Source organism: Falco biarmicus, chromosome 7, assembly GCF_023638135.1.
Source record: "Falco biarmicus isolate bFalBia1 chromosome 7, bFalBia1.pri, whole genome shotgun sequence".
Taxonomy (NCBI): Eukaryota; Metazoa; Chordata; class Aves; order Falconiformes; family Falconidae; genus Falco; species Falco biarmicus.
In genome coordinates, this window is record NC_079294.1 from 68,650,175 (window position 1) to 68,674,527 (window position 24,353).

General features: G+C 40.1%; 1 protein-coding gene across 5 annotated transcripts in view; it reads left to right on the forward strand.

Annotated features, from left to right (window-relative positions):
* The window catches only part of MAP2K5 (mitogen-activated protein kinase kinase 5), a 140,913-nt gene that overhangs the window by 1,779 nt on the left and 114,781 nt on the right, over window positions 1–24,353 (forward strand). For all 5 annotated transcript variants that reach the window (XM_056345546.1, XM_056345547.1, XM_056345548.1 and 2 more), the window contains exons 2-7: window positions 6,209–6,257; window positions 11,524–11,591; window positions 16,462–16,531; window positions 20,151–20,191; window positions 20,941–21,008; window positions 23,753–23,801. In XM_056345546.1, the coding sequence (XP_056201521.1) occupies window positions 6,209–6,257; window positions 11,524–11,591; window positions 16,462–16,531; window positions 20,151–20,191; window positions 20,941–21,008; window positions 23,753–23,801 (345 nt within the window). The remainder of the gene's footprint in view (window positions 1–6,208; window positions 6,258–11,523; window positions 11,592–16,461; window positions 16,532–20,150; window positions 20,192–20,940; window positions 21,009–23,752; window positions 23,802–24,353) is intronic.

The window sequence follows — 24,353 nt, forward strand, 5'->3', positions numbered from 1 at the left end:
AGGAACCGGAGCCTATGGTTTACTACAGGGGTGCTGACCCTACAGCTGCTCTAGGAGTTTTTGTTTGGGACAGCAGTGAGGTATGGGACCTGTATCTAAAGCCAGAGGAGGCTTCAGGCAGCACAGCTGTAACTCAGTGGTTGGACCATATCTTACCTGTGAGGCTCTGCACCTGCAGTTTCTGTTGTAGCTCCAACAGTTGCTCCATCAGGTTGCTGCTGGGTTCAATGGATGCCTTTTCGACCTGAAGGTAAAATGAACTTGTGTGATCAGCTGTGATACAATACTAAAAGTAAGCATGCCTTTTGGAGCCAGCTCTCAAACAAGCTGAAGTACTGTAGTACAGTTGTTGGAGTACCTCAAATAGGCTGTACCTGTATTGATTTATTAGTTTTATCAGGGCAAAGTACTGAACTCGGATCTAGAGTGAGATGCCCTGCTGCAAGTTTGAGTAATTTGCTCCAGCATGCTGAGGAGGGAGCCTGACAGAGCCCTTGACATCTGAAGTGCTTCTAAGAGTCATTATGGTCAATGCGCAACAGCAGGACCTTGAGGAGCAACCAAAATCACTGACACCTGCAGTAACCTCCAGTCATGTAGAAGTGATGCTTTCTGAGAGCTGTGGCCACGCTTAAGTGTGAAAGGGAGGAGAACGTGTCAGGCAAGTCTTCAGCTTGGCATGTCTCAGGACTCAGTTTTTCACTGCTCATGTTTAGGGAGGCAGTTACGTAGGGGATCTGTTATAGAATCAGCATGACAAATCAAGACAGAAGGACTGTGATATAACGGATCATACAGAGCATTCTACCTGCCGCTGGATGGGCAGTTCCTGTGATCAGCAAGCCTCGAGTTTGCTCACACAAATCATCCCCGCTCAAAGACCAAGAACTGCAGGTGGGCTTGGCTAATGCAACGCTCATCTTGTTCTGCATTGCTGTTGAAGTCACTGAGAAAAGGGGTCTCTAATTCTTCCCCCTCCTCACCCAATTTTGATGCCCATCTTGTTTGTTTACAGCTGTCTAGTACATCTTCTGGACTTCGTAAAATGTATTTTTCTGGTTATGAGCAGGTTGAGCTTCCTGCTTCATAGGTGGTAGTTTCTCCAACCAGCAGGTGATGGTGGAGCATGACAAGACCATACGTTGCTGATTTTCTTACAAAATCTCAGTTTTTGCTGTTACGCTCACGTTGGTGATCATTGATGTTCTTCACAAATTTCTGTGACGTTTGTGTAGGAAGGTCTGTGTGTTGAGGCAGCCATGAAACCTTTGGTGATGTCCCGTGCCTGTGCTGTTGGCACTTCTGCGCCAGCAGGCACAGCTGCTGAGGTGGGGTGCGTGCCGGTACACAGTTGTTTCATGTAGCCCAGCAGAGCACTCTGGAGAACTGCGCCAGGTGGGTGGCCGTGCGTGCTCTTGGCTCCCCTACATGGTGCAGGTTGAGATGACTGTTAACAGTATTTTTGAGAAGATGCGGCTGCTACAGATCACCTGTGGGTTGCTTCACCCAGCTTCTCTGCAGGTGCAGGTCTGTCTCTGGCCTTCTGCACACTGAATTATTTCTACATATTGATAGAAGAATATGAACGGTTCCTGGGTTGAAATGTCCCAGCTCTTTGTCAAGTGGAAGTGGACAGGTGTCTGCATCGGGTCACTTCTGCGTCGGTGATGATAATTTTCAGTTACCCCCTGTTAGGCTGTTGCATTGATGGTAGGGGTGACAGCAATACCTCTGTCCTACCTGGAAGTGTTGGGTTATGTATGGTGAGTCAGTAGGTGGTGACACATCTCTTGTCATCAGTGGAAATCTTAGATGTGGGGATGACGGATGTTATGACAGTGTCAGTTGGGAGTGCATCTGTGCAGTAGTACCGTTTGATGATTGTTGTTTTCATGTCAAAAACCCTCTCTTGTGGACTGTGAAATCTTAAGGAGTTTGATAAGGTCCGAACTGTCTCGAGGCCCTCATTTGTCTAACTGATTGTGTTTCAGGATGTGCCATCACAGGACACGCGTGCCTAATTTGTCTGGTCACTACAGAAATTAAATGAAGTAAGGCTCCGTACACTAAAGTGTGGTAGATCTGGCACCACACGTAGCTGGGGAGGAGCCCCAAGTGTGGTGGGGACAGCAGGAGTAGGGCTGACCCAGTCTTCTGCTGTCCTTCAGCCTTCCCTGTAATTTCCACTCACCTGGTAGGCAGTTACAGAGGGCTTATTTGTTAAGAGTATCAATTAAAGTTAATGTGGAGAACTGAGATGTTCCCTGCTAAGGTAAATGACTGAATAGTAATAATCCAGTCAGACCCCACTGTTTCCCTTATTGTCCACGTCTCTGTAAATTGAAGATACAGGACTGCAAGGTACCCCTTTCTTCTCAGCTCCTGCTGTGTGGGGAACAATCAAGATATGAATAATCCCTGTAGTTTGCCCTGTTTAGTACTGATCTGGCTCTGTGTGGTGCTGTCCAGAGCACAGCAGGCTCCAGCCTGCTCTGTGTACCTGCAGTCCAAGTGGTTTTGTGGGAAGTACTATCTTGCCTTGAACTGTAGAAGCACGTTTGCTAGCCAGTTCCAAAACCCAAGTGCGTAGCCCCAGGTCTCTAGCATCAGTGGGAACTAGGGGCTTGGGGGAGCCTGGAATTACCTGTGTAGTAAGGCTGTTGTTCCTCCTAAGGTAGGTCCCATGGTCCACTTTTTATTAAGAAAGCCCCATAAAATTGTCTTTGAGAACAGAAAGATATTTTTTTTTTAACCTGATTTTTGTTAATTTAGCATCCTAGAAGTGTGTACAGCCTCATGAATACAAATGAGTGTAGCCTCGCAGCATTTCAGTCTGGCATGCAAGAGTATTTCCATCTTCCTTTTTCAGAGAAGAAGCTGCAGTAGAGTCACCAAATATCCTGTCCATAGCCATAGAATAATCTGTTGGAGTCAGATGCTCAGTGCAATGCCTTACACACTAAATGACATGTTTCTTAATTTTCAGCTGCTCTAATACTGTCTCTTGGAGGAGCCTTTGAAGGTACTAAACTGTGTAGAAGGTATTCCAACCTGAAAGCCTGATAGCTGCAGGTTGACGCTGGTGGTGGTTGGCCTTGATGCGGTAGGACGGTACCTGACCCATGGAAGTGGCAATGCTTGTATGCTTTAGGTTAGGCATTTGCTTGATTACTTTCCTAAACAAAGGTGCTAAGAGCTGTTCTTCATGATGTCACTTTAAATATGTTCTGTGTATATCAGCTTTGCAGACCTGTAAGTTACCAGTAAATAGATTTATTTTAAAGGCACCACTAAATGAATTACAATAAGCTTATTTTTTTCATCAGGCTGTCTGGATTCGTTTTCCCCCTGTCACTGGAGTATTTAAGCACTTGGTGTTAATTCAGGATAACTTCATGATGTTGTACTGAGATAAAACAAGTTTTAACTGAAGCAGCAGTGAGGGCCATGGTTTCAATATTTACGCTGTCATTTAAAGCAGTGTTTTCACATTTTCTGCTTTCTCGCCTGAGAGATAAGTGCTCCACAGCTCTTCTAGAGAGCAGATTTGATGGAGTTCTTGTTTCAGCTGCTGTTCCCTGATTTTTCTCCTTGTTGTTAGAAGCTTTTCAGTTCTGTAAGATGGAATAGAAGCTATCATGTATGTGAGCCCACTTGAACCACGTCCACAAGTTGTAGTATATTATTGTTTGTGACCTCTGTTGTGATAGTAGAAAACCATCACACACACATAATCTGTTGAAATTTAGAGTAATCCTTTAAGCTTGGGTCGCTGGGAGGTCTGCTGAATGTTTGAGGATGGAAGTCTTATGTAACTGATGAAAATACTACCATAACAACAGAGTAATGGTGTAATTCCGCCCCCACCACACCCCCCCTCTCTGCAAGGCTAGTTTTTCTCAGATGTGTTGGTTTCATAGAAATACTGAAAGTTGATCGGAGCAAAGTTTTTTGTGGCAGTTGGTAGGGTTTTCAACTATTTATTTAGTATAAGGCAGTTACGGTGTGTAGTTCAAAAATTCATGTACTTGGTTATTACTCATTTTAAAGAAGTCCTGATATATAGAACAAGTTATTCTGAGAATGTGTACGTACATATAAAAAAGATCTGTTATCACTGTTTTAGTGCTGTCACAGCTTTGGGAGTCTTGGAGCTTTCCTAGCAGACATTTGAAGCTGTTGGAACCGTCCTCGAGTGCCATCCTTACACATCTCTTAAATACGGTTTTTAAATACCCCAGAACTAGGGTCCTTTTCTGATAACAATTTTAAAATCCCTTTCATGGAAGCATCTGTGTGCCCACATAAGAACTTTTTACAAGTGGCTTAATTCTAACACAATTAAAGTGTTTTTGCTGAGGAATTTTCGACGTTTAAATGGATTTAGAAATAATTAGTTAACAGCACAGTCTTCTGTTTAGGTAAGACTTTACAGCTTGGCTGGCTTTTGACAGAGGGCTGACAGCTGTCAAACCCTGTAGAAGTATTTAAATGGGAGAATTTTTGTTAACATGACAATGTTTTGGGTTAGGGGTTTGGTTTTTTCCTTTTTTTTGCTCCACAAATTTACAATCTCCATAATTAAGCAAGCTGTATTGCAAATCTTTTGTATACAGTTAATAGTTTAAATTACATACTATTGATTTATTTTAACATTTAAAATGAGAAGGCAACATGAGAAAGTTTTAGAAATACTATTTGCTTCGGTTAAGCTCTGTGGAAATCTTCAGGTTGCTTGGCCGCTTTCTCATTGTATTGTGTCTCTTTAACATTGCACAGAATGTTTCATTTCCGATGTTTAGACTAAATGAAAAAATAGAGAAATCAAAAGTGACAAGACAGTGATCGCTAAAGCTTTGATATGGGGAGAGAAGGGGTGCTTAGCACCCCGAGATGCTCACAGGGTATGTACTACCATAAATATTGTTGTTCATTAATTTCTAATCACTTCGTGACACTGTCAGTGGAGAGATGGCGTGACATGAGAAATCAGGCAGCAGGAAGGAAAAAGCCATGCTGTGCATTTATGCCGTGCCCTGACATGACATATTGCAGCCTCACAAAGGCTGACAACAGCACATGCACTGGGAGGCCAGGATGACTTCAGTCTGAGCAGCTATTTTTCACTGAATTTTGAGTAAATGCTGTATGTAAAGGCTAAAAAAAAATAATTCAAAAATGTTCTCAGTTTAGTTTAGTTGTAGAGGAAAGACTTGTATTAGCAAAAAATAACAGAGAGATGTAACACTTGGATATTTTTGGTATATTCTGTGATGGGCTTGTGTAGGCGAGTTGCACATCCCTTAGGAAAGGGATTGCGTGGTATTGTCGTAACGGCGAGGCTGGAGGTTGCCTTCCAGGTTGGTGCGTTCACTTCTTCGGGTATTTTAACCTTACTTCCTTCAGGGCAGCCTATGTATTTGCATCCCTCTACCAAGTTTTGAAGAAGTTTAAATTCTAATTAAGAATGACTAAGAGCCCTCCAAACTTTCTGGCTTGCGTGGAGTGGAGAGCATCTTGAGACACAGCACTGCTTTGTGAGGCAGCAGCAGGCAGCTCGACGTGGCTGCTGGGTCCCACCGCTTTCCCGGGCAGTTGTGGAGTGAAAGCAACAAAAAATTTGTTCAGGCTCACAGCTACTGTTTTAATTCATGATGGCAGCCCTAAACCCATTCAGAGCTGTCTGTTACCCAGTTGTTCCTGAGCTGCAGGCAGGGCAGGAGATGGAGCTGTGTGATGAGGTTACGTTGCAGTGGGAGAGAGGACCAGGGCAGTTTTTCGGAAGCAAAGAGGAGGAATCAGGGTGATATAAGCAGGACTGAGAGAGAAAACGTGCTTTCTTAAGTAAAAAAGCCATTCATAAACCTCTTTTTATGACTGCGATGAGTTAGATGTACATTTTTCTATAACCTACAGACAAAATCGATTTTTAAACTGCAAGAACAGACCACACTGACTTGTTTGCAATTATGATTGAGTTATTTGAAAAGAAAACAGTTTTCCTCAAGGTAACGTGGCGATGAAGACGAGTGCTGTGGCTTGTACTGATTTGTGTTGTGTGCTAAAAAGTTTGTAATTTTGGGGCAGTGGTGAGTAGCAGGTCTTTAAGTCTACAGCGTGCAGCTGGGGAGTCATTAAGATGATTTAGAGTAAATCATCTCAGGCATTTCCCATTTGATATATTAGCTAATTCTTCTTTATATTTTAGGATGTCATCGGTCAAGTTTTGCCAGATGCAACGACAACAGCATTTGAGTGTAAGTATGACTTGTATAAACTGTCTCCTTTGTCACATTATAGGGCTGTCATTTATTTAAATAAATAATGTTTACGTTCATTATATGTTACGGTTAAACATTTATGCATTAATGCAAGTTTAATGATGATACTGAACTAAGCAATATTTTATTATTTAATCACATCTTGAATGAGCATATTTCTACAATATAGCTTTAATTACCAGCATGACCTTACCGTGCTCTTACTCCTCACTGCAATTATATTGCTGGAATTAAATGAAAAGTATAAAGTACCTGTAGGTCTTAAGTTTAAAATTTTAATCCTCCATTGGAAGAAACCAAAAGAGCAGCAGCCTTTACAGAAATACGGTACAACATACGGACTTTGTACCAAATATAGCAGCGTTAGAAATTAATGTTTCCTTTCACTGGAACAAATGTCTGTTTTTTGCTGGAAGGACTGCTGCGTTTTTATTTTTTCCTTTTTTCCTTCTGCTGGGCTGAAGCTAAATACAACATCTTCTCTGTCTCCTGTGCAAGAGCAGGAGGTGTCAGTAGTTATTCAGCTTCAGCTCCTGGAAGAGGTATGAGAGCTGCAGGAAAATGACACCTGGGTAGACTTGGGCAGCAGTAATAACTTCTGAAAGGCCATGTGCGTCTGGTTGAGAAGCTGGGAAAAACAGCTTCTGTGTAGGGTCTGAGAAAGCTGTCTGTTGGCGTTGTCAGTCAGGACACTTGCACCTCATGAAGGTGGTTGTATGATGCATTGGCTGAGTTAGGAAAGCTCTCGGTGAATATTTTAGTGCAGATTCAGGCCTATATCTGCAATTATCTATTTCAGCTCTATTCTTTGAAGCCTGTTCTTATTTTATGAGCGATACCAGGGTTTTTTTCCTGTCTGGAGAGCAATAAGCTACAAAGGGGAGTCAAACAGCTGTGTCTTAGGGGGTAAGATACTGAGCTAGAGTTTCCGTCCAAGTGAAGAGAGCTCCTGCTATTCCCTTTTAATGTTTATTATTATTATTTTTTTCTATGTAAATCTGTGTTTTCCTTTGATAGAGATGAAATAGCAAGAGAGAGCTGGAGGGGATTAGAAGTGTTAGATGAGTAAGGTAGTGATGCTGAAGGTGAGAGAACAGTTACAAGAAGATAGGACCTGGCCTTGCGTTCTTATTAGCATTTCTCCCCTTTTTAGAGCTTTATGGATAATTCTGTGTGTAGATAATCAAAGGAAATATTGTTCTATGGTTCTTCAAGTACTGTTTAGTGCTTTTAATCTTTCTTTTCATATGCTTGTGTTTTCCCCTCCTAAACCGCCAGAAACCTGAAAATGGAGATTATAAGTGTTATTTCTCTGTAGCCTCGATATTTCTTCTGCCTTGCTTTTTAAAACAAGACTTTCTACAGAGACCTGAGCAAAATCAGGCTTCAGACCTTGCCATTATTTTTTTTTATGATATGTTAATATTTCTTTTGCATACCTCCCACATCACACATTAGCTTTGTTTGAACTTCATGCACCAGTAGCAGTCGCTGCAATCAGGGCAGTAGCCCATATTAATGGTACCATGTGTAGAACTTTCCTCGAAATACTTATTTCATTGTGTCTTCTAACATCTGCTTCTGTGCTTTCAGTTCATGTCTCTAGTCTGTCATTTACATCTGCACAAAACCATTTCCCCTGCCATTTAACTGGCATCTAAAATATGTTATGTATATTGATGTGCGATTTTTCTGGTTACTTTTTCCATATCAAATGCCTAGATTTTACCAGCTTAAGCTTCGTTCTCACCTGCTTCATTGCTTCTTTGGATGTGGATAATTGCCATCCAGTGCAGGCTCCTCTACTGTTTGTTTAGTTATTGTTATCTACAGCGTACCATCCATTGCGGCTCCTACCTGGGGCTGCACTTCTCCTACTGTTGGACCTTTATGTGGATTTCACTGTTGTATTACACATCGCTAAAAATAAAATCACTAACAACATATGGCCTGTTATGATCCTTTTATCCAAACTCTGCCATTTTGTATATTTGTGACACACTGCAGATTTTGTGAAGATTGCTTCATAATATTTGTTTACCATCTGCTGCACTCTATTTGGTATCTTGTGAGGATTTCTTCCTCCATTTTAAGTGACATTAGCAAAATCCAGCCAGTACGTAGGATTTTTTGGTTCTACTTTTGCTTCCCTAATGTGCTGGAAAATCGTATTGCTGTGCTCTAGGCAAGCAGAGAAGCCTGGAAATCTTTCTGAACCCATGTGTCACATTGAGCTAGTTTTTGGGCTGTGCCCACTTAAATGTCATGGTAGGGTGGCAAAGGATCTCTGCACAGATATGAGATGTATTTGCTTCTGGGTTTACTCTTTACAAGCATTGCCTGGCTCTTTTAGATTTGGCTTTTTTAATGCCAGGTAACATTTTCTGCCTTTTCATCAACGTGTTTTTCATTTATTCCCTTTGTACCACCATTAGGAATTTTGCAGTTCTGAGAACCTTGGAGTTAATTTCTTAATCATTGAAAATGAATGTTGTGTGATTGTTACAAATGTCTTGCAAGTGGACTGTAAGAATTTTCCACTTTTTTTTTTTTCGTGGTCCCAGCTCAGTCTGTTCCCTCAAGCCAGGCCTGTTTAACAGCTTCTGTCTCCATGTATTCATCTCCCTCTGTCATATGTTTCCCCTCCTCTGCGTTTTACTCTGATCCCTTCTTGTTGATGCATGGCGTGCATTGTGTTCACTATTCCAACAGCTGCTTCTTCAGCCTTTCTTACTCTGTTACACACTGCGACTAGGACTTGGGCTTTGGCCAGGTAGCAGTTTTACAACTCCTCCTCCTTTCTGCCTAAAATGTTTCCAGGCAAGGAAGCATTCAGTTTCAACTCACTAACTCTTCTTAATCTTTTCATCATTCATGGCTTGCTGCAGGCTGGTAACCCTAGCAAGCAGTTTTAGCAATTTGGCAGTTCAGCAGTTAAATTTCCATGAGACAAGGCTCTTGTAGGACATAGCTGTGCTGTCTAGTTCCTCCTCTTCCAGCTTCCAGGTTTCCAGTGTCCCACAGCTCTCTGCCAGTACATTTTTCAAGTGTAATTCTGAGGTTTTTGTGTTACTTTTTTTCCTTTCTTACCTGTCTCATGTTGTTTTGCTCTGTCTTCTGCATTGCTTTGCTCTTTCCTTGTTAGAGCCTCAGAATTACCTGCTAGGTTTTCAGAGGCAAAATGAGCAAACTCCTTTTTTCGGGTAATTTTGATTTGTTGACTTCAGATCTCTTCCCAGATTCTTGTATGTAACTAGGAGCAAGAGTGAGTATTCATCCAGGGACATAATGGCACTTTTTATGTTGATGTGATATGCAGGGGCTGTGATTGCAGAGAGCTCCTGTCTCACCGATTTAGAGCACATCTGTAGAGATGGGGACGGACAGGCAGACTGCCCCAGCCTCTGCTCTGGTCCCAAAGCCATGTAAATGCACTTGCTCATCTCCATGTCCTCACCCTTTGGTATTTAACAGGTGTTTGTAATATGGGGGGGGTGGGGGTGGTGGTGTTGCTTCTTGGTTTCCCAGTGCAGGTTAGCTTGGGCAGAGTGCTTTTCTTTTGTAGCCGTATGGCTTTCTGACCGGCTTGCTTGCAGCTTGGAGCCTGAGCAGAATTGTTCTGGTCTGTCTGTCCTCATGTGTGTGTACGTGTCCTGACACAGTGAGCTCCATCAGCTTTCAGGCAGAGGTGGGTGTCTCAGGCCTTTTAAATATCCCAACTGAAATGGGCCTTCATGGCTGAAATTCCCCACAGTAAATGTTTTCTGGCCAAAAAAGTGTGCAAATTTGACAGCTGTTCTTTGGTATCAGTTTGATGTTTCTTGTTTTATTTTCAAAGAACTTCCTGTCCAAAGGGAAAAAAAAAATGTAACACTGGGCTGTATACCAATGGGCTTTGCTTTTGGGTTTTTTCGTTTGTTTTTAATAAGTATCTATACAAGATATTTAATTTGCAGCAGGCAAAAATTGGAGACAGATCATTAACCCCTCCCTTCTCCCCCAAAGCTAGAGCAATAAAAATAAATTAACGTTTTCTAACTGATTTGGAGGGGAGGGGTCTTTCCATTCCTCTGGTGACTGGTGCAGGTCTCCCGTCGGTGAAAGTGTATGAGCTTTTCATGAGGACTGGTGCAGGAGTGGACAGGGTGGACACTGCTCCCATCGGAGTGAAGGAACAGCATGGGGTGTCTCAGCGACTGCTGCGTGGGATGTTGGAGCGTGTTGTTGCACCAGCTGGTGCTAATGGGGGGGGATTGAGCCCCCCTGGTAAATCTGCACCTGCTGAATCCCGCCATATGTCTTTGGAAAGTCTATTCCTCCTTCAGATCTTCATATTAATAATTCTTTCTGAATGCTTTGCTCTGCTGGAGCCTTTCCGAATCTCGCTCCCTTTCCTCTGGTTCTGTCTCTACAGCAGCCTCTTCCCTTTCGCCAGACATGCCTTTTCTGCGCGATGTGGCGGTGCCTGAGCCATCGTCACGAAACCGTGATCTCCTGATGCTGCTGCTCCTGACTTCTGCTTCCCCTTTGCCCACAGTTGCACTATGAACAAAAACTCAACTGGTTTTGCTCGTTCACGAACTTTATCTAAATTTCTCTGTATAAACACTGCAGATGTGTGTCCACTTAGAAGTTACCATTTTTAAGTCAGTGTTGCTGTGTCATGAAGAAGCAGAGATGCCCATGCATTTCTAACGGGCATGGGGGCACAGGGGTGGGAGGAACCTGACACAGGGCAGGTGGGTTGAGGTGGGGTTGACAGTAAGACCAGAAGTTTTTAGTGGGAGGAAGAGGAAGACCTTTTATTATTATTATTATTATTTTAATTTCTAGTAATTCTGATGAAAGAAGCTGCCAAAACTTAAATCCATCTGGGAGGATAGAAGCACACTTGGAAACTTGACTTTCTGTTTGCTTAGTACCTTGACGGGTTTCAGCAAGGGGAATTGCAGCCTGTGTAAAGTGTTTGGCTTCTGGAGAGATTCTGGCAGTAAAATCTGTTGAGACCAAAGTTTTGAGCACTTTGTTCATGCCCCCTTTTTAGATGTAATTCTGGTCTTTGTTAATTAATGTTTGGAGTGGTTAAACATTATTATTTAAGAGTATCTTGTTACTTGTGTAGTTGGCTTATACATTCTTAGTATTTTTGTTTGCTTCTAAACGTCCAAGTAAAAACCTTACATACTAAAATTGTAAATATCCCTCTCCCATTGTTCATGAATGTAATACATTTCTTTGTTAGATGAAGATGAGGATGGTGATCGGATTACAGTCAGAAGCGATGAAGAAATGAAAGCCATGCTATCCTATGTAGGTATAGTATAACGAATGCTGGTATTTTCCATGTTGATCAGTTTCTGTATTTTTGTTTCTATCAAAGTGTTAAGGTAAGCTGGAGTGTTCCCAGTACAATATTCCTGTATTAAGTTCAGAGCGTGATATTCCTGTGTTAAGCATAGGTGTTTGAAAACTGTATCACATGAGATATATGGACATGCTTGACTTTAAAAACAAAAAAAAAAGACTTGTACACTTACTGATCATATCATAAACATTAAGAATAATGCATCTTAATGACTTTTGCATTAGGTATAGTGCAGGCTAAATGGACTATCAATTTCTTGTATTTTTTATGCAGTACTTAAAGTAACGGCTCATTAAAAATGAACCCCTGGGCTCTAAAAATTTTTCAAAATCTACTTTCATCTGGTGACTGTTTCACCCCTCCTAACAGAAGAGTTTCATTGTAGCTGCAGGCTCAGTATTCATAGAGGATTTAAAGATGTATTTTCTCTTTCTTAATACGAGATATATGTGTCTGTGTTTGCCTTTATATACATAGATGTGTGTAAAATCTATCTAGATACCTATAAATATAAAATCTGTCTACAGAAATAAAGTATGCAGTTACTTATTGAAACAAAACAATTTGAATGTAGCTTCAGTGTATCTTTCATGTTGTAGATGTAAGTGAAAAAATATCATTTAACATTTCCTGTCAAATGCAGTCAATAAGCAAGAAAATGACAAATGGGTATTCTCTCTCTAAGCCGGATGGACTGCAAGTTCCTTTTAAAGTGCACTTCTCGCAATAGTAATGGCCTTAACTTGGACCATGCCAGACACAAGCTCTGTTTAGTACCATTTGTAGATGGTTTTGGTGGGACTTAGTGACTTGGTTCAGTCCTCGTCCTCAGTTCCCCGTTGCAGAGGAAGCAGAGCAGAGACACGCTTGGATCACCTACTTCTTGCCTGAGTCTCTGCTTAATGGATCCCTCTTGGGCACATGTTCTCTGGGTTTTTTTTGGTTTTTTTTTTGCAAAACGATGTTGTTTCATTGTTGTGAACTTAGCACGTAAATACATCAAATGATCAATGTTTCCTATGAAGGGGGTTCTTGTTTTCTAGGTGCCAGGGAGGCTTCCCCACTGAAATTCTGGTCCTTTTGATATCTGCAGAGGTCGTGCTATTTCTTGCCTGGTGAAGGCTGGGTGGGCGCTGGTTGACTGGAAGTCTGTTAGCAGACCCTGGTCCAAAGAGACTTTAGTTGTTGCCTATGACTTAATCCTGGGGTGAAAGAAGTGCAGGTTCCAGATGCTGGTGATTGATCTCTGTGAAACTCAAGGGATTTATTAAATAAACCCCCCTCATGTGCAGGTTTGGTTTGTCTTTTTTTCCAGAGGAGATGAAACCATTGTATTACAAGTTTGATATTAAAGAGCATTATGACAGTTGTGTGAAAGAAAGGAAGAAAATCCTTGCTGCAGTCAAGGGGGTTTTGTGCTTGTTTGAGGGGGTGTTCTGTTCTTTTGTTTCATACAGCTAGATCACTGATGGTGCTTCCCCACCTTGTGTTTCTTGATTATTTTTTTTTTCCTTATAAAATGTCTGCCATTTTTACTGTCAAACTGGAAAACTTGAATTTTCCTGGCACAGTCTTAAGATTAATCATGCCTTTGTAAGGTCATCTTTTTGCTATGCTTCCAAGCTTACTGTTAAAGTTTCAGTACATTAGAGTTATGATTGCTCAAGTCTCTGCTTTCCCTTAAAAATTATGGGATGTCTGTAAATGACTTCTTTCCACTTCAGCAGCTTTTCTTCTCTGAAAATTTTCCCTTTAGCTTTAAACGAGTTTTCTATTTGAGTGTTGCATTCATGGCTTAACTTTGTGACATCCTATAGGTGTCATTTTGGGATATGTTTATAAGAAAACAAATGTCCTTAGCCTACAAGAAAAGGAATGAACCTACTGTAAGCTTGAAGAATGTACCAGGGGAGAAAACCACTCATTTTTGAGTGTTTTCAGGCCTGCAACAAATATTTGGAGGACTGGACAGCTGCTCACATATTTCTAGGAATTTTGACATGGAACAGTTAGCCTCCAGTTCTACTAGTATTCTGCAAAATGAAAGTGGAGGGTTTTCTTTCAGTTTAAGAACAAAAAAATAATTCCCTGAGAATACAGATCTCTTCCATGCAAGTATGACACTAATTGCAGAAGATGTTTTGAGTCATGCAGGACCTTTTATCTTTAGGTTCTTTGGTTTCTGAACTAGACAGTAAGTGATTTTAGGCAGTTCTGGAATTGTTTTATGTATGCAGAAATACCTTATATTATGCCTGTGCAAATATTGTGGAATGGTAAATAAGATTGTTTTCCTGTTGTGCATTGCAGTTAATTAAAGACGGACACTGAGTAGCAGTGGAGTTGCACTTTAACTGTTGTCTTGTAATGGTATAAAAAGGCAGTAATTTTTTTGACAGCCACTGATTGGAAAGTTGCTTGCAGCTTTCTGAAAGCAAGGGATACATGCTCTGGATCAATAACTGGCAAATTTTCCATTAAAAAGAATACCTGAACAATGTTCCAAATAGCCACTGGCATCTTAATTTTCCATGGAAACCTCAAATGCTCATGTGTGGAGGACAAGTCATTTTCAGACAATTTTTCCAGACTACTTGTTAACAGTTATTGCTGTCCCAAAAGGTTGACAGCTTACATGATTGATATTTCATTTACTTGTCATCGCTGTTTGAGTAATGGAGAGGGCCATGTTTTTTTCTCGCTTTCCTCCTCTATGTTGTTTCTTTTTTACTTTTTGGTAGGAAACAGTCTCATGTATGTTTATTTTAGTTCATTATTCTAGAGAGTATGTCATATATATTTATACCGTGTATATGTATGTCTTCAGGTCATAGAATGCCACTACTAAAACGGTAAGAAAAAAGTTTGTTTTCTTAAGCAATTTTGGCCCCCAGTGGAGCAGGAGATTCTTTCACAGCTCCATAACTACTAGTACTGGTGACAGCTTTCTTTTGAAGGGATTTGGGGATGTGGGGGAGGATTTGGCATGTTACTTGTGACCCCCCTGATACAAAATAAGTCTGTGGAGTAGTCCTGACCCCTGAAAAACCTCGAGTGTTTCAAAAGAGAGGGCTTTTATAATGAATAGCTTTGCTCTGTGTAAGCACGGTGGAAGCATTTGTCACACAGTTATTTAAGACGTGGATTTATATGTTTGTCTACTAATATGAGCGAGATGCCTCCCTCAAAAATCTTGTGGTGAGATTTTAATAAGGGAAATGCTTTTAGCAGCAGGCATCGTGTTAGATGTACACGCAGGAGGCGGAACTCCATGGATCCTTAAACCCTCAGGAATTTTCTTGATAACAGCTCTTTTAACGAAAAGGAAGTTTCTTCCTGTTTTTGACATGTATGTGAGAAACAGAAGCACTGAAAAGCTTCTGCATGTAAATTGTCTTTTGTGTCCATCTAACATTTGCTACTGTAGTTCATGTTTAATCCCATTGTAAGAGGAAAGAAAAATGTTTTGTAACGGTAGGTAGTAAACTTTTGTCTTTTTGAAGTTGCGTAAGTAAAAACACTTGCATTGTGGGAAACCATTGGTGTGAGTGAAATACATGTGTTTGATTCCACAGAGACTTAGAATTTTTTTCCTTGTTGACATCCATTCTTGCCAGTTTGAGTAATAGTATCACAGAACGCTGGTAACAGTGACATGCTGAAGTCTTAGACCACACTCGGCTGGTGAGAATTAGCATGAAAGTCAGTGGAGCTACACTGATTTATGCTATGAAGATCTGGCCCACAGCCAGCGTGTTTGCTTCAAAGATGTTTGGTGATTGCAAAAGAAATGTGCTTTGTGATGTGCTTTCAATATTCAACACATTGTGATAAGAGATGTGTGGGTTATAGAAAGTAAACTCACAGCAAGGTCTGTCTCCCGCCTTGGGATTGTCTGGTTGTGATGTTACATGTCCCGTCTGGTGAGTGTTCACCCCTCCTCAGGTGAGGGTCTATTAAAAAAGGCTAATAAAGATTTGAATTTGTTCAATCCAAATGTTTATGTCTTCATTTAATGCCACTCCTTATCCTCATCCTTGTGTCACTTCTCAGGCTTCCTCATACCACATTTTCTGTCTTCTTGGCTCTTGATGTTCTCATGTACTTGCTCGCTTCTTGCCCATTCTTCGCCTGTCTTTATTGATAAACTTCCCCCCGCACCCAGATCACTCCTAGTGGGTTCCTTCGGAGTCTGAGGTCTCACTATGTCTGCAGTGGCTTTCTAGTAATTCTGTTTTGCATACCCTACTGTGCATTAATTTTTTACGCTAAGGGAATGCACGACACCTCTGCTTATAAGGGATGTGACCCCAGCTACCCTGACTATCCCTCATCACTACCAATTTGTGGATAATTTCCAGATTTTTTCTCCTTTGGAGTCTTACTAATTGCACCTTTTTGTTTGTTTGTTTGTTTTTTGTTTTGTTTTTTTTTGTTACTGTATTTACAGCATTTCTTTGTTTCCACATTTGACTTGTTTTCCTGGCTTCATCAGGTGTGGCAACTGCTATATTTGCTGTCAATGTTTCATTTGCTCCCTCTTCTGAGGTATTCCTAGGTTTCAAGTGGGCCTGAAAATTGCATAGTTGAGCCACTAAGAGATCCCTTTGCTGGGTATCGCAGCCCCTTGGTTGTGTTCCTTCCATGCCAGTTTGTTGTGTGAACATTGCAAACAGTAAGAAAGCATTCTAGTGGCTGATATGTACTGTGGCAATTTAAAGAAAAATAAAAATACATTGAATTAAACAATCTTAAGCGTGCTCTTACTACTTTTCATACGTTACTGAGTAATCTCTTTCTTTAATCTCTTTGCAGTATTACTCCACTGTAATGGAACAGCAAGTAAATGGACAGTTAATAGAGCCTCTCCAGATATATCCAAGAGGTAATGCTTAACAAATTCTAATCAACAATGATGATATCAGTAAACTGTTTCATCAACGGTTATGTTTTCGGGAGGTTTAAATGCACATAACATGATGTTTACCTCTTAATTTGGATGGAAGAATTCATTATTGTGGGGAGTGTAGAGAAAACTGCATTTATTGCATATAAAATAGCTAATTTACTGGAGTAAATTAGACTAACAAGAGTCAGTTTGCATAGTACATATTTAAGTACATTTGAAAAACCCATTGGTGATGGTTCTGCATGTATTCAAACCCAAGCAGATGAATAACTTAAGTTTTGGATACTTATGAAAATTGAGCTTTGTTAAGGTCTTCTAATATCATTAATCGGTGTAACAGACTTTGGGAATGTGAATGTCATTGTTCATTTTGAAAACAGGAATGTCTGTCACAGAGGCTCCATCCGTGACATATTTTATTTGAGATTTGGGCACTTAGCAGCAGTATCAAAATGATCACAAGTACTTTAATAGTTCTTCTGAACAGGGAAAGATGTAATCAATTATGTGGGCTGAGGCAATTAAAAAATAGGTCATCTACATCCTGAACAAAAATCCGTAGGCAGCTAGTTAGGTTTTTGGGAACGCAGTGCTCTTTTTGAACTCAAATAATGGTTAAAAAAAGACGAATACATTACATAATTCCGCTGATTCATTCAGATGCTCTCGGTATCCAGTCTTTGAATCTCTTGATTCTTAATTGATGAAACAGATAAGGCTTAAATTCTCCAAGTAAATCTCCCAGCAATAAATTAATTGAAATAATTAAAAATTAAACTCTTCTCACTTAACTGATATTACACAAATAATCATACTATGAGTTTCCCAATTAAACATTCTAGACTTCCATTACTTACAACTCTCTGAAGTTTGAATTGGGCAATTAACAAAAGCCTTCTCAAACACATGCTAATAAGGTCTCAAAAGGAGGGTGGGTTTCCTGATAGTTCAGTACTCCTATGGAAAAGAGACTTGAATTCAAAGGGAATACGGAGGTTTATTTTTTTTTAGGGCTTAGGCTAGCAGGTCTGGTTGGGGGGGGTGGGGGGGGGTGGGGGTGCTGGGTATTTGAGCTGCGGGGCTCCAGAGCAATCAGCGGTCCAGACGTGTTCTCGTGAAGACGAGTTCCAGGACAGCCGTGAAGAGGGGAGCTGTCTTCTGCCTCTTCCCAGGCTGGGATGTGGGTGTCTCAGCCTTTCTTCTGAACCTCTTTCTGTAGAAGGTGTTTAATTACTTCCTGACAGGCGCTGTCTAAAACCACTGACCACCACTTGGAAGAAATGAAATGCTGGGCTTTCACGTGGCTTAGAGAAACTGATACAGTGGGTGATCCTAGTAGGTGGGGAACCCTTGCTGTAAATGCAAGGCAATTAGATGTATTTCCCCTTAAGCAAACGGTTCAAGGAAGTTGTGACAGGAGGTGCTTAGTAGCTGGTAGGCTGGAGTGTTCAAAGGGACGTTTTGAGATTACAAATCAGGCTTAATCTTCTTGTAGATTCTGCTTTTGGGTTGTTCCTGAAGAGCCAGCCAAGTAGATTCCTACTCCTGCTGTTGTCTCCTTTTACTGTTTGCTTTACATCTAAGGATAATCTTTGACTGTACAGGTTCAGAATTCATCTCCGTGCTGCTGAGCTTACGATCCCCATGTATTACCTTCACATTTTCACTGTTGGCTCAACTACATGCATGTCTGCTGGGTATTGCCTCATAGGTGGCTCACCACTGCTCCAAATTGCTTCAGAGCTGAGTTGCTGTTTCATCTTTCCAAATCACCTTCTTAAAACATCTGTTCTTTCTAGGTTACAGCTTTAAAGCCACTGCACTCCCTCATACCCAGACAGCCTCTAAGTTCTGCTGCTGCTCTTCTGCGGTATTGAACAAAATGTGCTTTCCTGCATATGGGTTTTTTTTTTTTTCTGTCGTGTTGTCCTGCCTCTCTAACAAACGTCCCAAATTTTGTTAGCACAAGCGATTTTCTTTCATGCCCTTTTGGCCACATCTCTCTACATACTGCAGTTTAAAGCCCCAGCAGTAACATGAGCTTTTCTGCCTGTAATTGAAGGTGCTTTCTTTTTAAGAGCTTTCTTTGCAAGCCCAATCTTCCTTTGAGTCCTCTTCCCTTGCTGCCCCTCTTACTTCGAGGAAGCCCCCCAGCTGCTGTCTCCAGCGAACTTCTGGAAAGTCATGTCTTCCATAAAGCCTGCCAGTAGCATATATTCCTGTGCCATCCTGTGCTGCCTTGGCTATACTGTATTCACTTCCTAATTTAAAAGTCTTTAAGGGGAACAAAGATCCATTTTTTAAAGAAATGCATTGTTACTGTCCAGGTAGTAAGAGCCAGAGTTCTTTTTTTATACTGAAAATTAACTCTGTGTATTCATATACATAAACAGAGTGTGTGTGAATACATGCACACATATAGAGATATGTATCTCCTGTCTGTTATATATATCCCATCTGTGGAATGCAAAGTGAATATACCATTCAAATATGTCTCATTAAAAATACTATTCTTTTAGTATCTTGTTAAAAATGTTTATTTTAATCTATTAGAAAAAATAATACCCTGATGTATTTTAGAGTAGCTTGTTGTTTTTAATGCCCACAGTATCATAATATTTTTCTTCTTTAAGATACACGTGGTAATTTCTAATGTCATTTAAAGGCACATGGTCTGGCCCTAACTGATGTGTTTAATAACTATCATCTGTGTCCTTCTGACTAATAAATAGTTCTGTTTCCTGCTGTCAAAAAATGAAGTGAAACGCATGTGCATCAGAGAAAGAGAAAAATCAAATTCATCCCTCCTCAGACAATCAATCAAAAGTGACAGGCCCTTTAACATACAATTTGTAGGGCACTGTAGTTTTAAAATGGGAACTGTCTGTAACATGTAGCTAGAAGCCTTTGTGGCTTTAACATTTGACAAAAGCACGTCCACCAAATGGAAGAACAAGGCAATATACAGTTTGAGAGACTTCAGGAAAATACTTTCTTCTCAAGCAGCATGTCCCTCTGTAAACCTAGACGTCGTAATAAGATGCCACATTTGTTCATCTGTGTCCAAAATGTGGCATTTTGTGTTGTGTTTATCCAGTATTTGGTTTCCTGAGACTCATTGCTGTTGCCCCTGACATGTTTTTTCCACGTTTAAAGCAAACTGTCTGCATTTGACAATATGACTAATTCATGATGTGTGGCAGCTGATTCCTTTAAGATACATCTTACAAATATTTCTGTTAAATGCCAGAAAAAATACAGCATGTGAAAATATAGTGACATAAGATTTTAATTTGAATTACAAAAAGAATCTGATAATTTAAGCCAACAGTTCTCTTGATTTTTTGATGTGTTTTAAGCAGAAATTAGAATTTATATTACATGGTGTCAGAAAGCTCTTAGCATTTATAAATGCTCACTCCTGCAAGTTAAAAATCCTGGTTCATAATTCCCACTCTGGGTCTTGTGAGGCACTTTTCAATCATTTCTCTCTGCTAATTTTGGTGTCACCCTCATTTCTTTTTAAAAGATTCATTTTGAGCAAATTTGTAAATGGCCCTGATGTGTTCTACAATTTAGTCAATTACTGTTTCAGCCTGCAAGCCTCCTGGGAAACGGAACATACATGGCCTGAAGGTACGAATTTCAATAATTGTTTCAGTAAAGTTAGATGGATTTGTAATGCTGTGTTCCACTTATTGAAATGTCAAATAAAACTGCACTTTCTTGCGCTCTGACAAGCAGATTTTTATTTATTTATTTTATTATTTTTTTTTTTGGTGAGGGTGGGAGAAGTATTCATCTGCTGGGTGTTGGCTGCGATATCTTTGTGTACAGTTTTATTAAAAATGGAATTGCCTTTCCTTTTGTTTTTAACCTCTGTTAATAAGGTTCCTAAATTCTAATATTCAGTTTATCAACTGATGTCTGCTACTACTTCAAAGAGTATAAAAAAAACCCCACCATATTCGTTTGATTTCAGTAATTTATCTAAGTGTGGAAAGCACTGCAATGGTATTCTTCTAGGTTGTTTGATTCATTCAGATGTGCTTATTGCTTCTGTAATCATACTCATGTTGAAATGCAGAGATGAAGATTGTGTTAAATGATTGCTTGGTGTTTAAAATGAGGATAAATGGTGGACATACCATCTCTTTTTCTGTATTATTTAACTAAGCGTTTAAGATGTAAAGATAGTATATTGTAGTCCATGAATTATATAGCCTGCTAACCTACATACAGGCGAGACCTCAGCCATCGCCATGCCTAGCAACAAGCTAATTAACCTTCATAGTGAAATGAGAAATTCATGGCAAATTACAGGTTAATTAGAATAGTGTCCTCTGAACACAAACGACTGATAAAGATCCTTTCCCTGCCCGCAGGTAAATACAAGAGCAGGGTGTGCTAATAATAGCAGTTCGGCAGTCTCGGATTCCCTTCCAAGCAATAGGTAAGAGTCAAGAACAGGAGCATATGTTTTGTTTTGTTTTCTTTTATTAAAACAAAATGGAACCTTGTGTGCAGTAGTTACTAATGATGAGATTGATGTTGAATAACTTTTGCTATGTGACTACCGGGCACGCAGGAGTGAAGTGGGGAAGACAAAATTGCCTTGATTCATGGATATTGTTAGACTCGTACTGCTTGTTTCTTCAGGAGAAGTATTTGCTGCCAAAAGAAATAAGTCTTGGCTGGGTATTTCAGATGGTTTTGTCCTTTATAAAGCATTGAAATACTGTTTGTGGGTGGGCTAATTGGTTTTAGTTAATCTAATAATCATTGTCTGTGGCGAGGTCTGTATGTTTAGGTCTTCGTTGCTTATCCTGTTCCAGGATTCTTTTGATTTTAAAACTTGATACCCGATTCAGTAGGTTTATTACTGTGCAGTAAGATTTTTGAAAAACCTGAACAGATTAGGTACCCTGTTTCATACAGTTTCAGCAAAGTTTTGGAGTACATCTCCCTTAGCTTTCTCTTTAGATTCCAGCCCTAATTTGAAAACCCATATTAACATCTTAAAATGCAAGAGAACTCATTCTCTTTTTTTCTTAGAGATCTGTTTTTAAATACTGGAGCATAAACATGAACTGTTACAGGAAGTCATTATACTCAATACTGATGTTGAGACAAATAAACAAAAAACCCACAAAAACCTGTTATGTATTCGTAAAAGAAAATAAGAAAAGTCTGGCTCCATCTTCTTCATCTAAGAACATATGTGAAATGTGGGAATAGAAATCTCCGGAGGTCCCTTTCAACCTAAATTATTCTATTATTCTAATAAGCATATAATATTACATTTATCCATGCATCAGCATGCTGCTCCCTTTTCTCTCCAAGAGCGTTTTGGAAAAAAAAAATCAGAACTGACAGAGAAGAGCACGATCAAAGACACAGTTGCACCGCATTAAGCGTGTTTGGTCGGTGAAGTGTCAGTGCCTGTTCTGGCAGACACTGCCAAGCGCTGCGGTGGTGGGACTGTCCCACAAACACTGTCTTTGCGTGGTGGGAGCGATGTGGTTCCTCATTGATGAGGAGGATGCCATGCCACATGGCTGATAGCAGTGCTGGAGTTGTGCTGCTCCAGTGGGTAGCCCCATTCAAGTACCATTAAAACCAGTTTTGATGCTCCTGTTAGCGACTTAGCTAATTGCAGAGATTAAAAAAAAAAAAAAAAAAAAAGGCAAGCCAGTACCCTGTGTCAGTCTCCTCTGGCAAGGTTTGCCCCCATCCATTGGGGAAGATCTGCTGTGTGTTGCAATGGGGAAGATCCTGTCCAAGACGCTTTAAAGAAAATAAATCTAAATGTGTTTATGAACTGCAGTCATCCTCCCAGTCTATTATACCAGTGAACTAAATAAAGCTGCTTTCTGTTGCTGTTATGTTTGGCTTTCAGTACTTCCTGTACTTTGAGCTTGTTCTTAAAGTGCATTGAAAATGAGGCTTCTAGAAGATTCTTGTCACCTTATTTGGTGGTTAATTGCCATTCCTTTTCCGAAACCTTCTGCACTATGAGTTTTGTTTTTGAAGTAATTGAAAGTCTCTCTTTGTTTCATGTTCACAAATTGTTAGTCATGAAAGATGACAAGATCAACTTATGTTTCCTTGGAAAACTTAATTTTTCTTTAAAGTGGTCATAGGAACGAGAGGCCTATTAAAGAACAAAGCCACCAAATATGAAATCTCTGTTTTCACTGTTCTTGTTAATAATGATCCGTGATCAAGACACGTGCATATGCCTTTCAAGAATATATTATTTTGTACTTTTTTTTTTTTCCTTAAACTTCAGTAATAAGAGCAGAATGTCGCTTTGAGATTAAGTTTTGCAGACATATTGCTACCTGGGCAGTTTGTGGTGTTGAATGCAGAAGGAACGGAGTTTGTCAGGAAAGGAGGTGAAGCAGTATTTCATGAGTGGGTGGAAGTAGTTTGAAGCCATTAACAGTTTTACCTACAAAACACACCAAGCTGATAGCAGTGGCTTGTTAAAGTTCTCTTAGTAGAAAAAAAATAATACAGGTCATTTTGTGTGGTGTAAGACTACTGACACAGGAGTAGTTTCTCCTGAAAAAAGCACAGAGACTGCAGCAGCAAGCTGACTTGGAATGGGTGCCCATGGCAAGCTGGACTCACCCTCCTCAATTTAGGCATGTCCCTGAGACGCCTAAACCAGGAGTTGTACTCACCTGCTCACCATGCCCCAATCTATGGTCAGTTGAGGTAGCGAGGCATCATCGATGGCACACCCTTCAACTGCAAATTTACAGAAATTATTGAGGGATCATGCCTTAAGGAGTTTTAAAACAGCGCACCTGAAAACTAGATGTGAACACTATTTTCCTGTTGTTTTTTGGAACACCTGGTGTGTGAAGGTATCTTTTTTTGTTGTTGTTGTTTTTTAACTGTCAATAGGTTATATCTCAAAGAGTAATATAGTCAGGTATCTAAAAAAGCTACTTTGTAAAGGCGAATAATATATGGATTTTCTTAAATGTGCATTGCTTCTCCATTTCTCCTGCCTGCAGTTTGAGGAGTAGGTATACTGAACATCAATCAGCATTGCTAAAGTTAAATCTATTCAGAATATGTAAGCGTGAACTTAACCTGATGGCTTGTTGTTTCTTATGGTTTCGCTTTGGTTTATAGAGTGAAATAGCACAGTCATTAAAAATAATTGCCTCTTCTTTTTTTCAGCTTAAAAAAGTCTTCTGCAGAGCTGAAGAAAATACTTGCAAATGGCCAGGTAGGTGCACTGAATTGAGTCTTGGCTACGTGCACATCTCGTTATTGCCTAATACTGCAGTGATTGGCATACCACAAATAGGTGGAGAGATGCTTACTGCTCATTTAGGTGTAATGTGTTCTTTTAATACAGAACTGGAGGGACCATGAAAACCGTCATGATATGAATGAGTTATGTGTCTTGATTTACTTTGATTGGCATAGCAATTTGCTTCCCATTTCTCAAAATGTGCTAATCAGATTTAGCTCCAAATAGATTGAAGTACCTCACACATGTTGCACTGCTGCCACAATTTCAGGGAAGAAAGTTAATCAATTTTGAATAACTAAGTCAACTGCTCAGTTAGAATGACCTTCGTATTTTTTAGGGCAGTAGATCCTTAAATATTTAGCAGGTTCTTGCAAGGAACTGCTCTGTACTGTTTGGAATCACCTTAGGTTGTAGCTTATTTAAAAAAACCCCACACACCAACCAACCAAACTAAAACAACAAAAAACCCCAAAGTTAGAAAGCTGTCTTGTTACTTTCCCTTGCTGCTCCAGGCATTCAGCT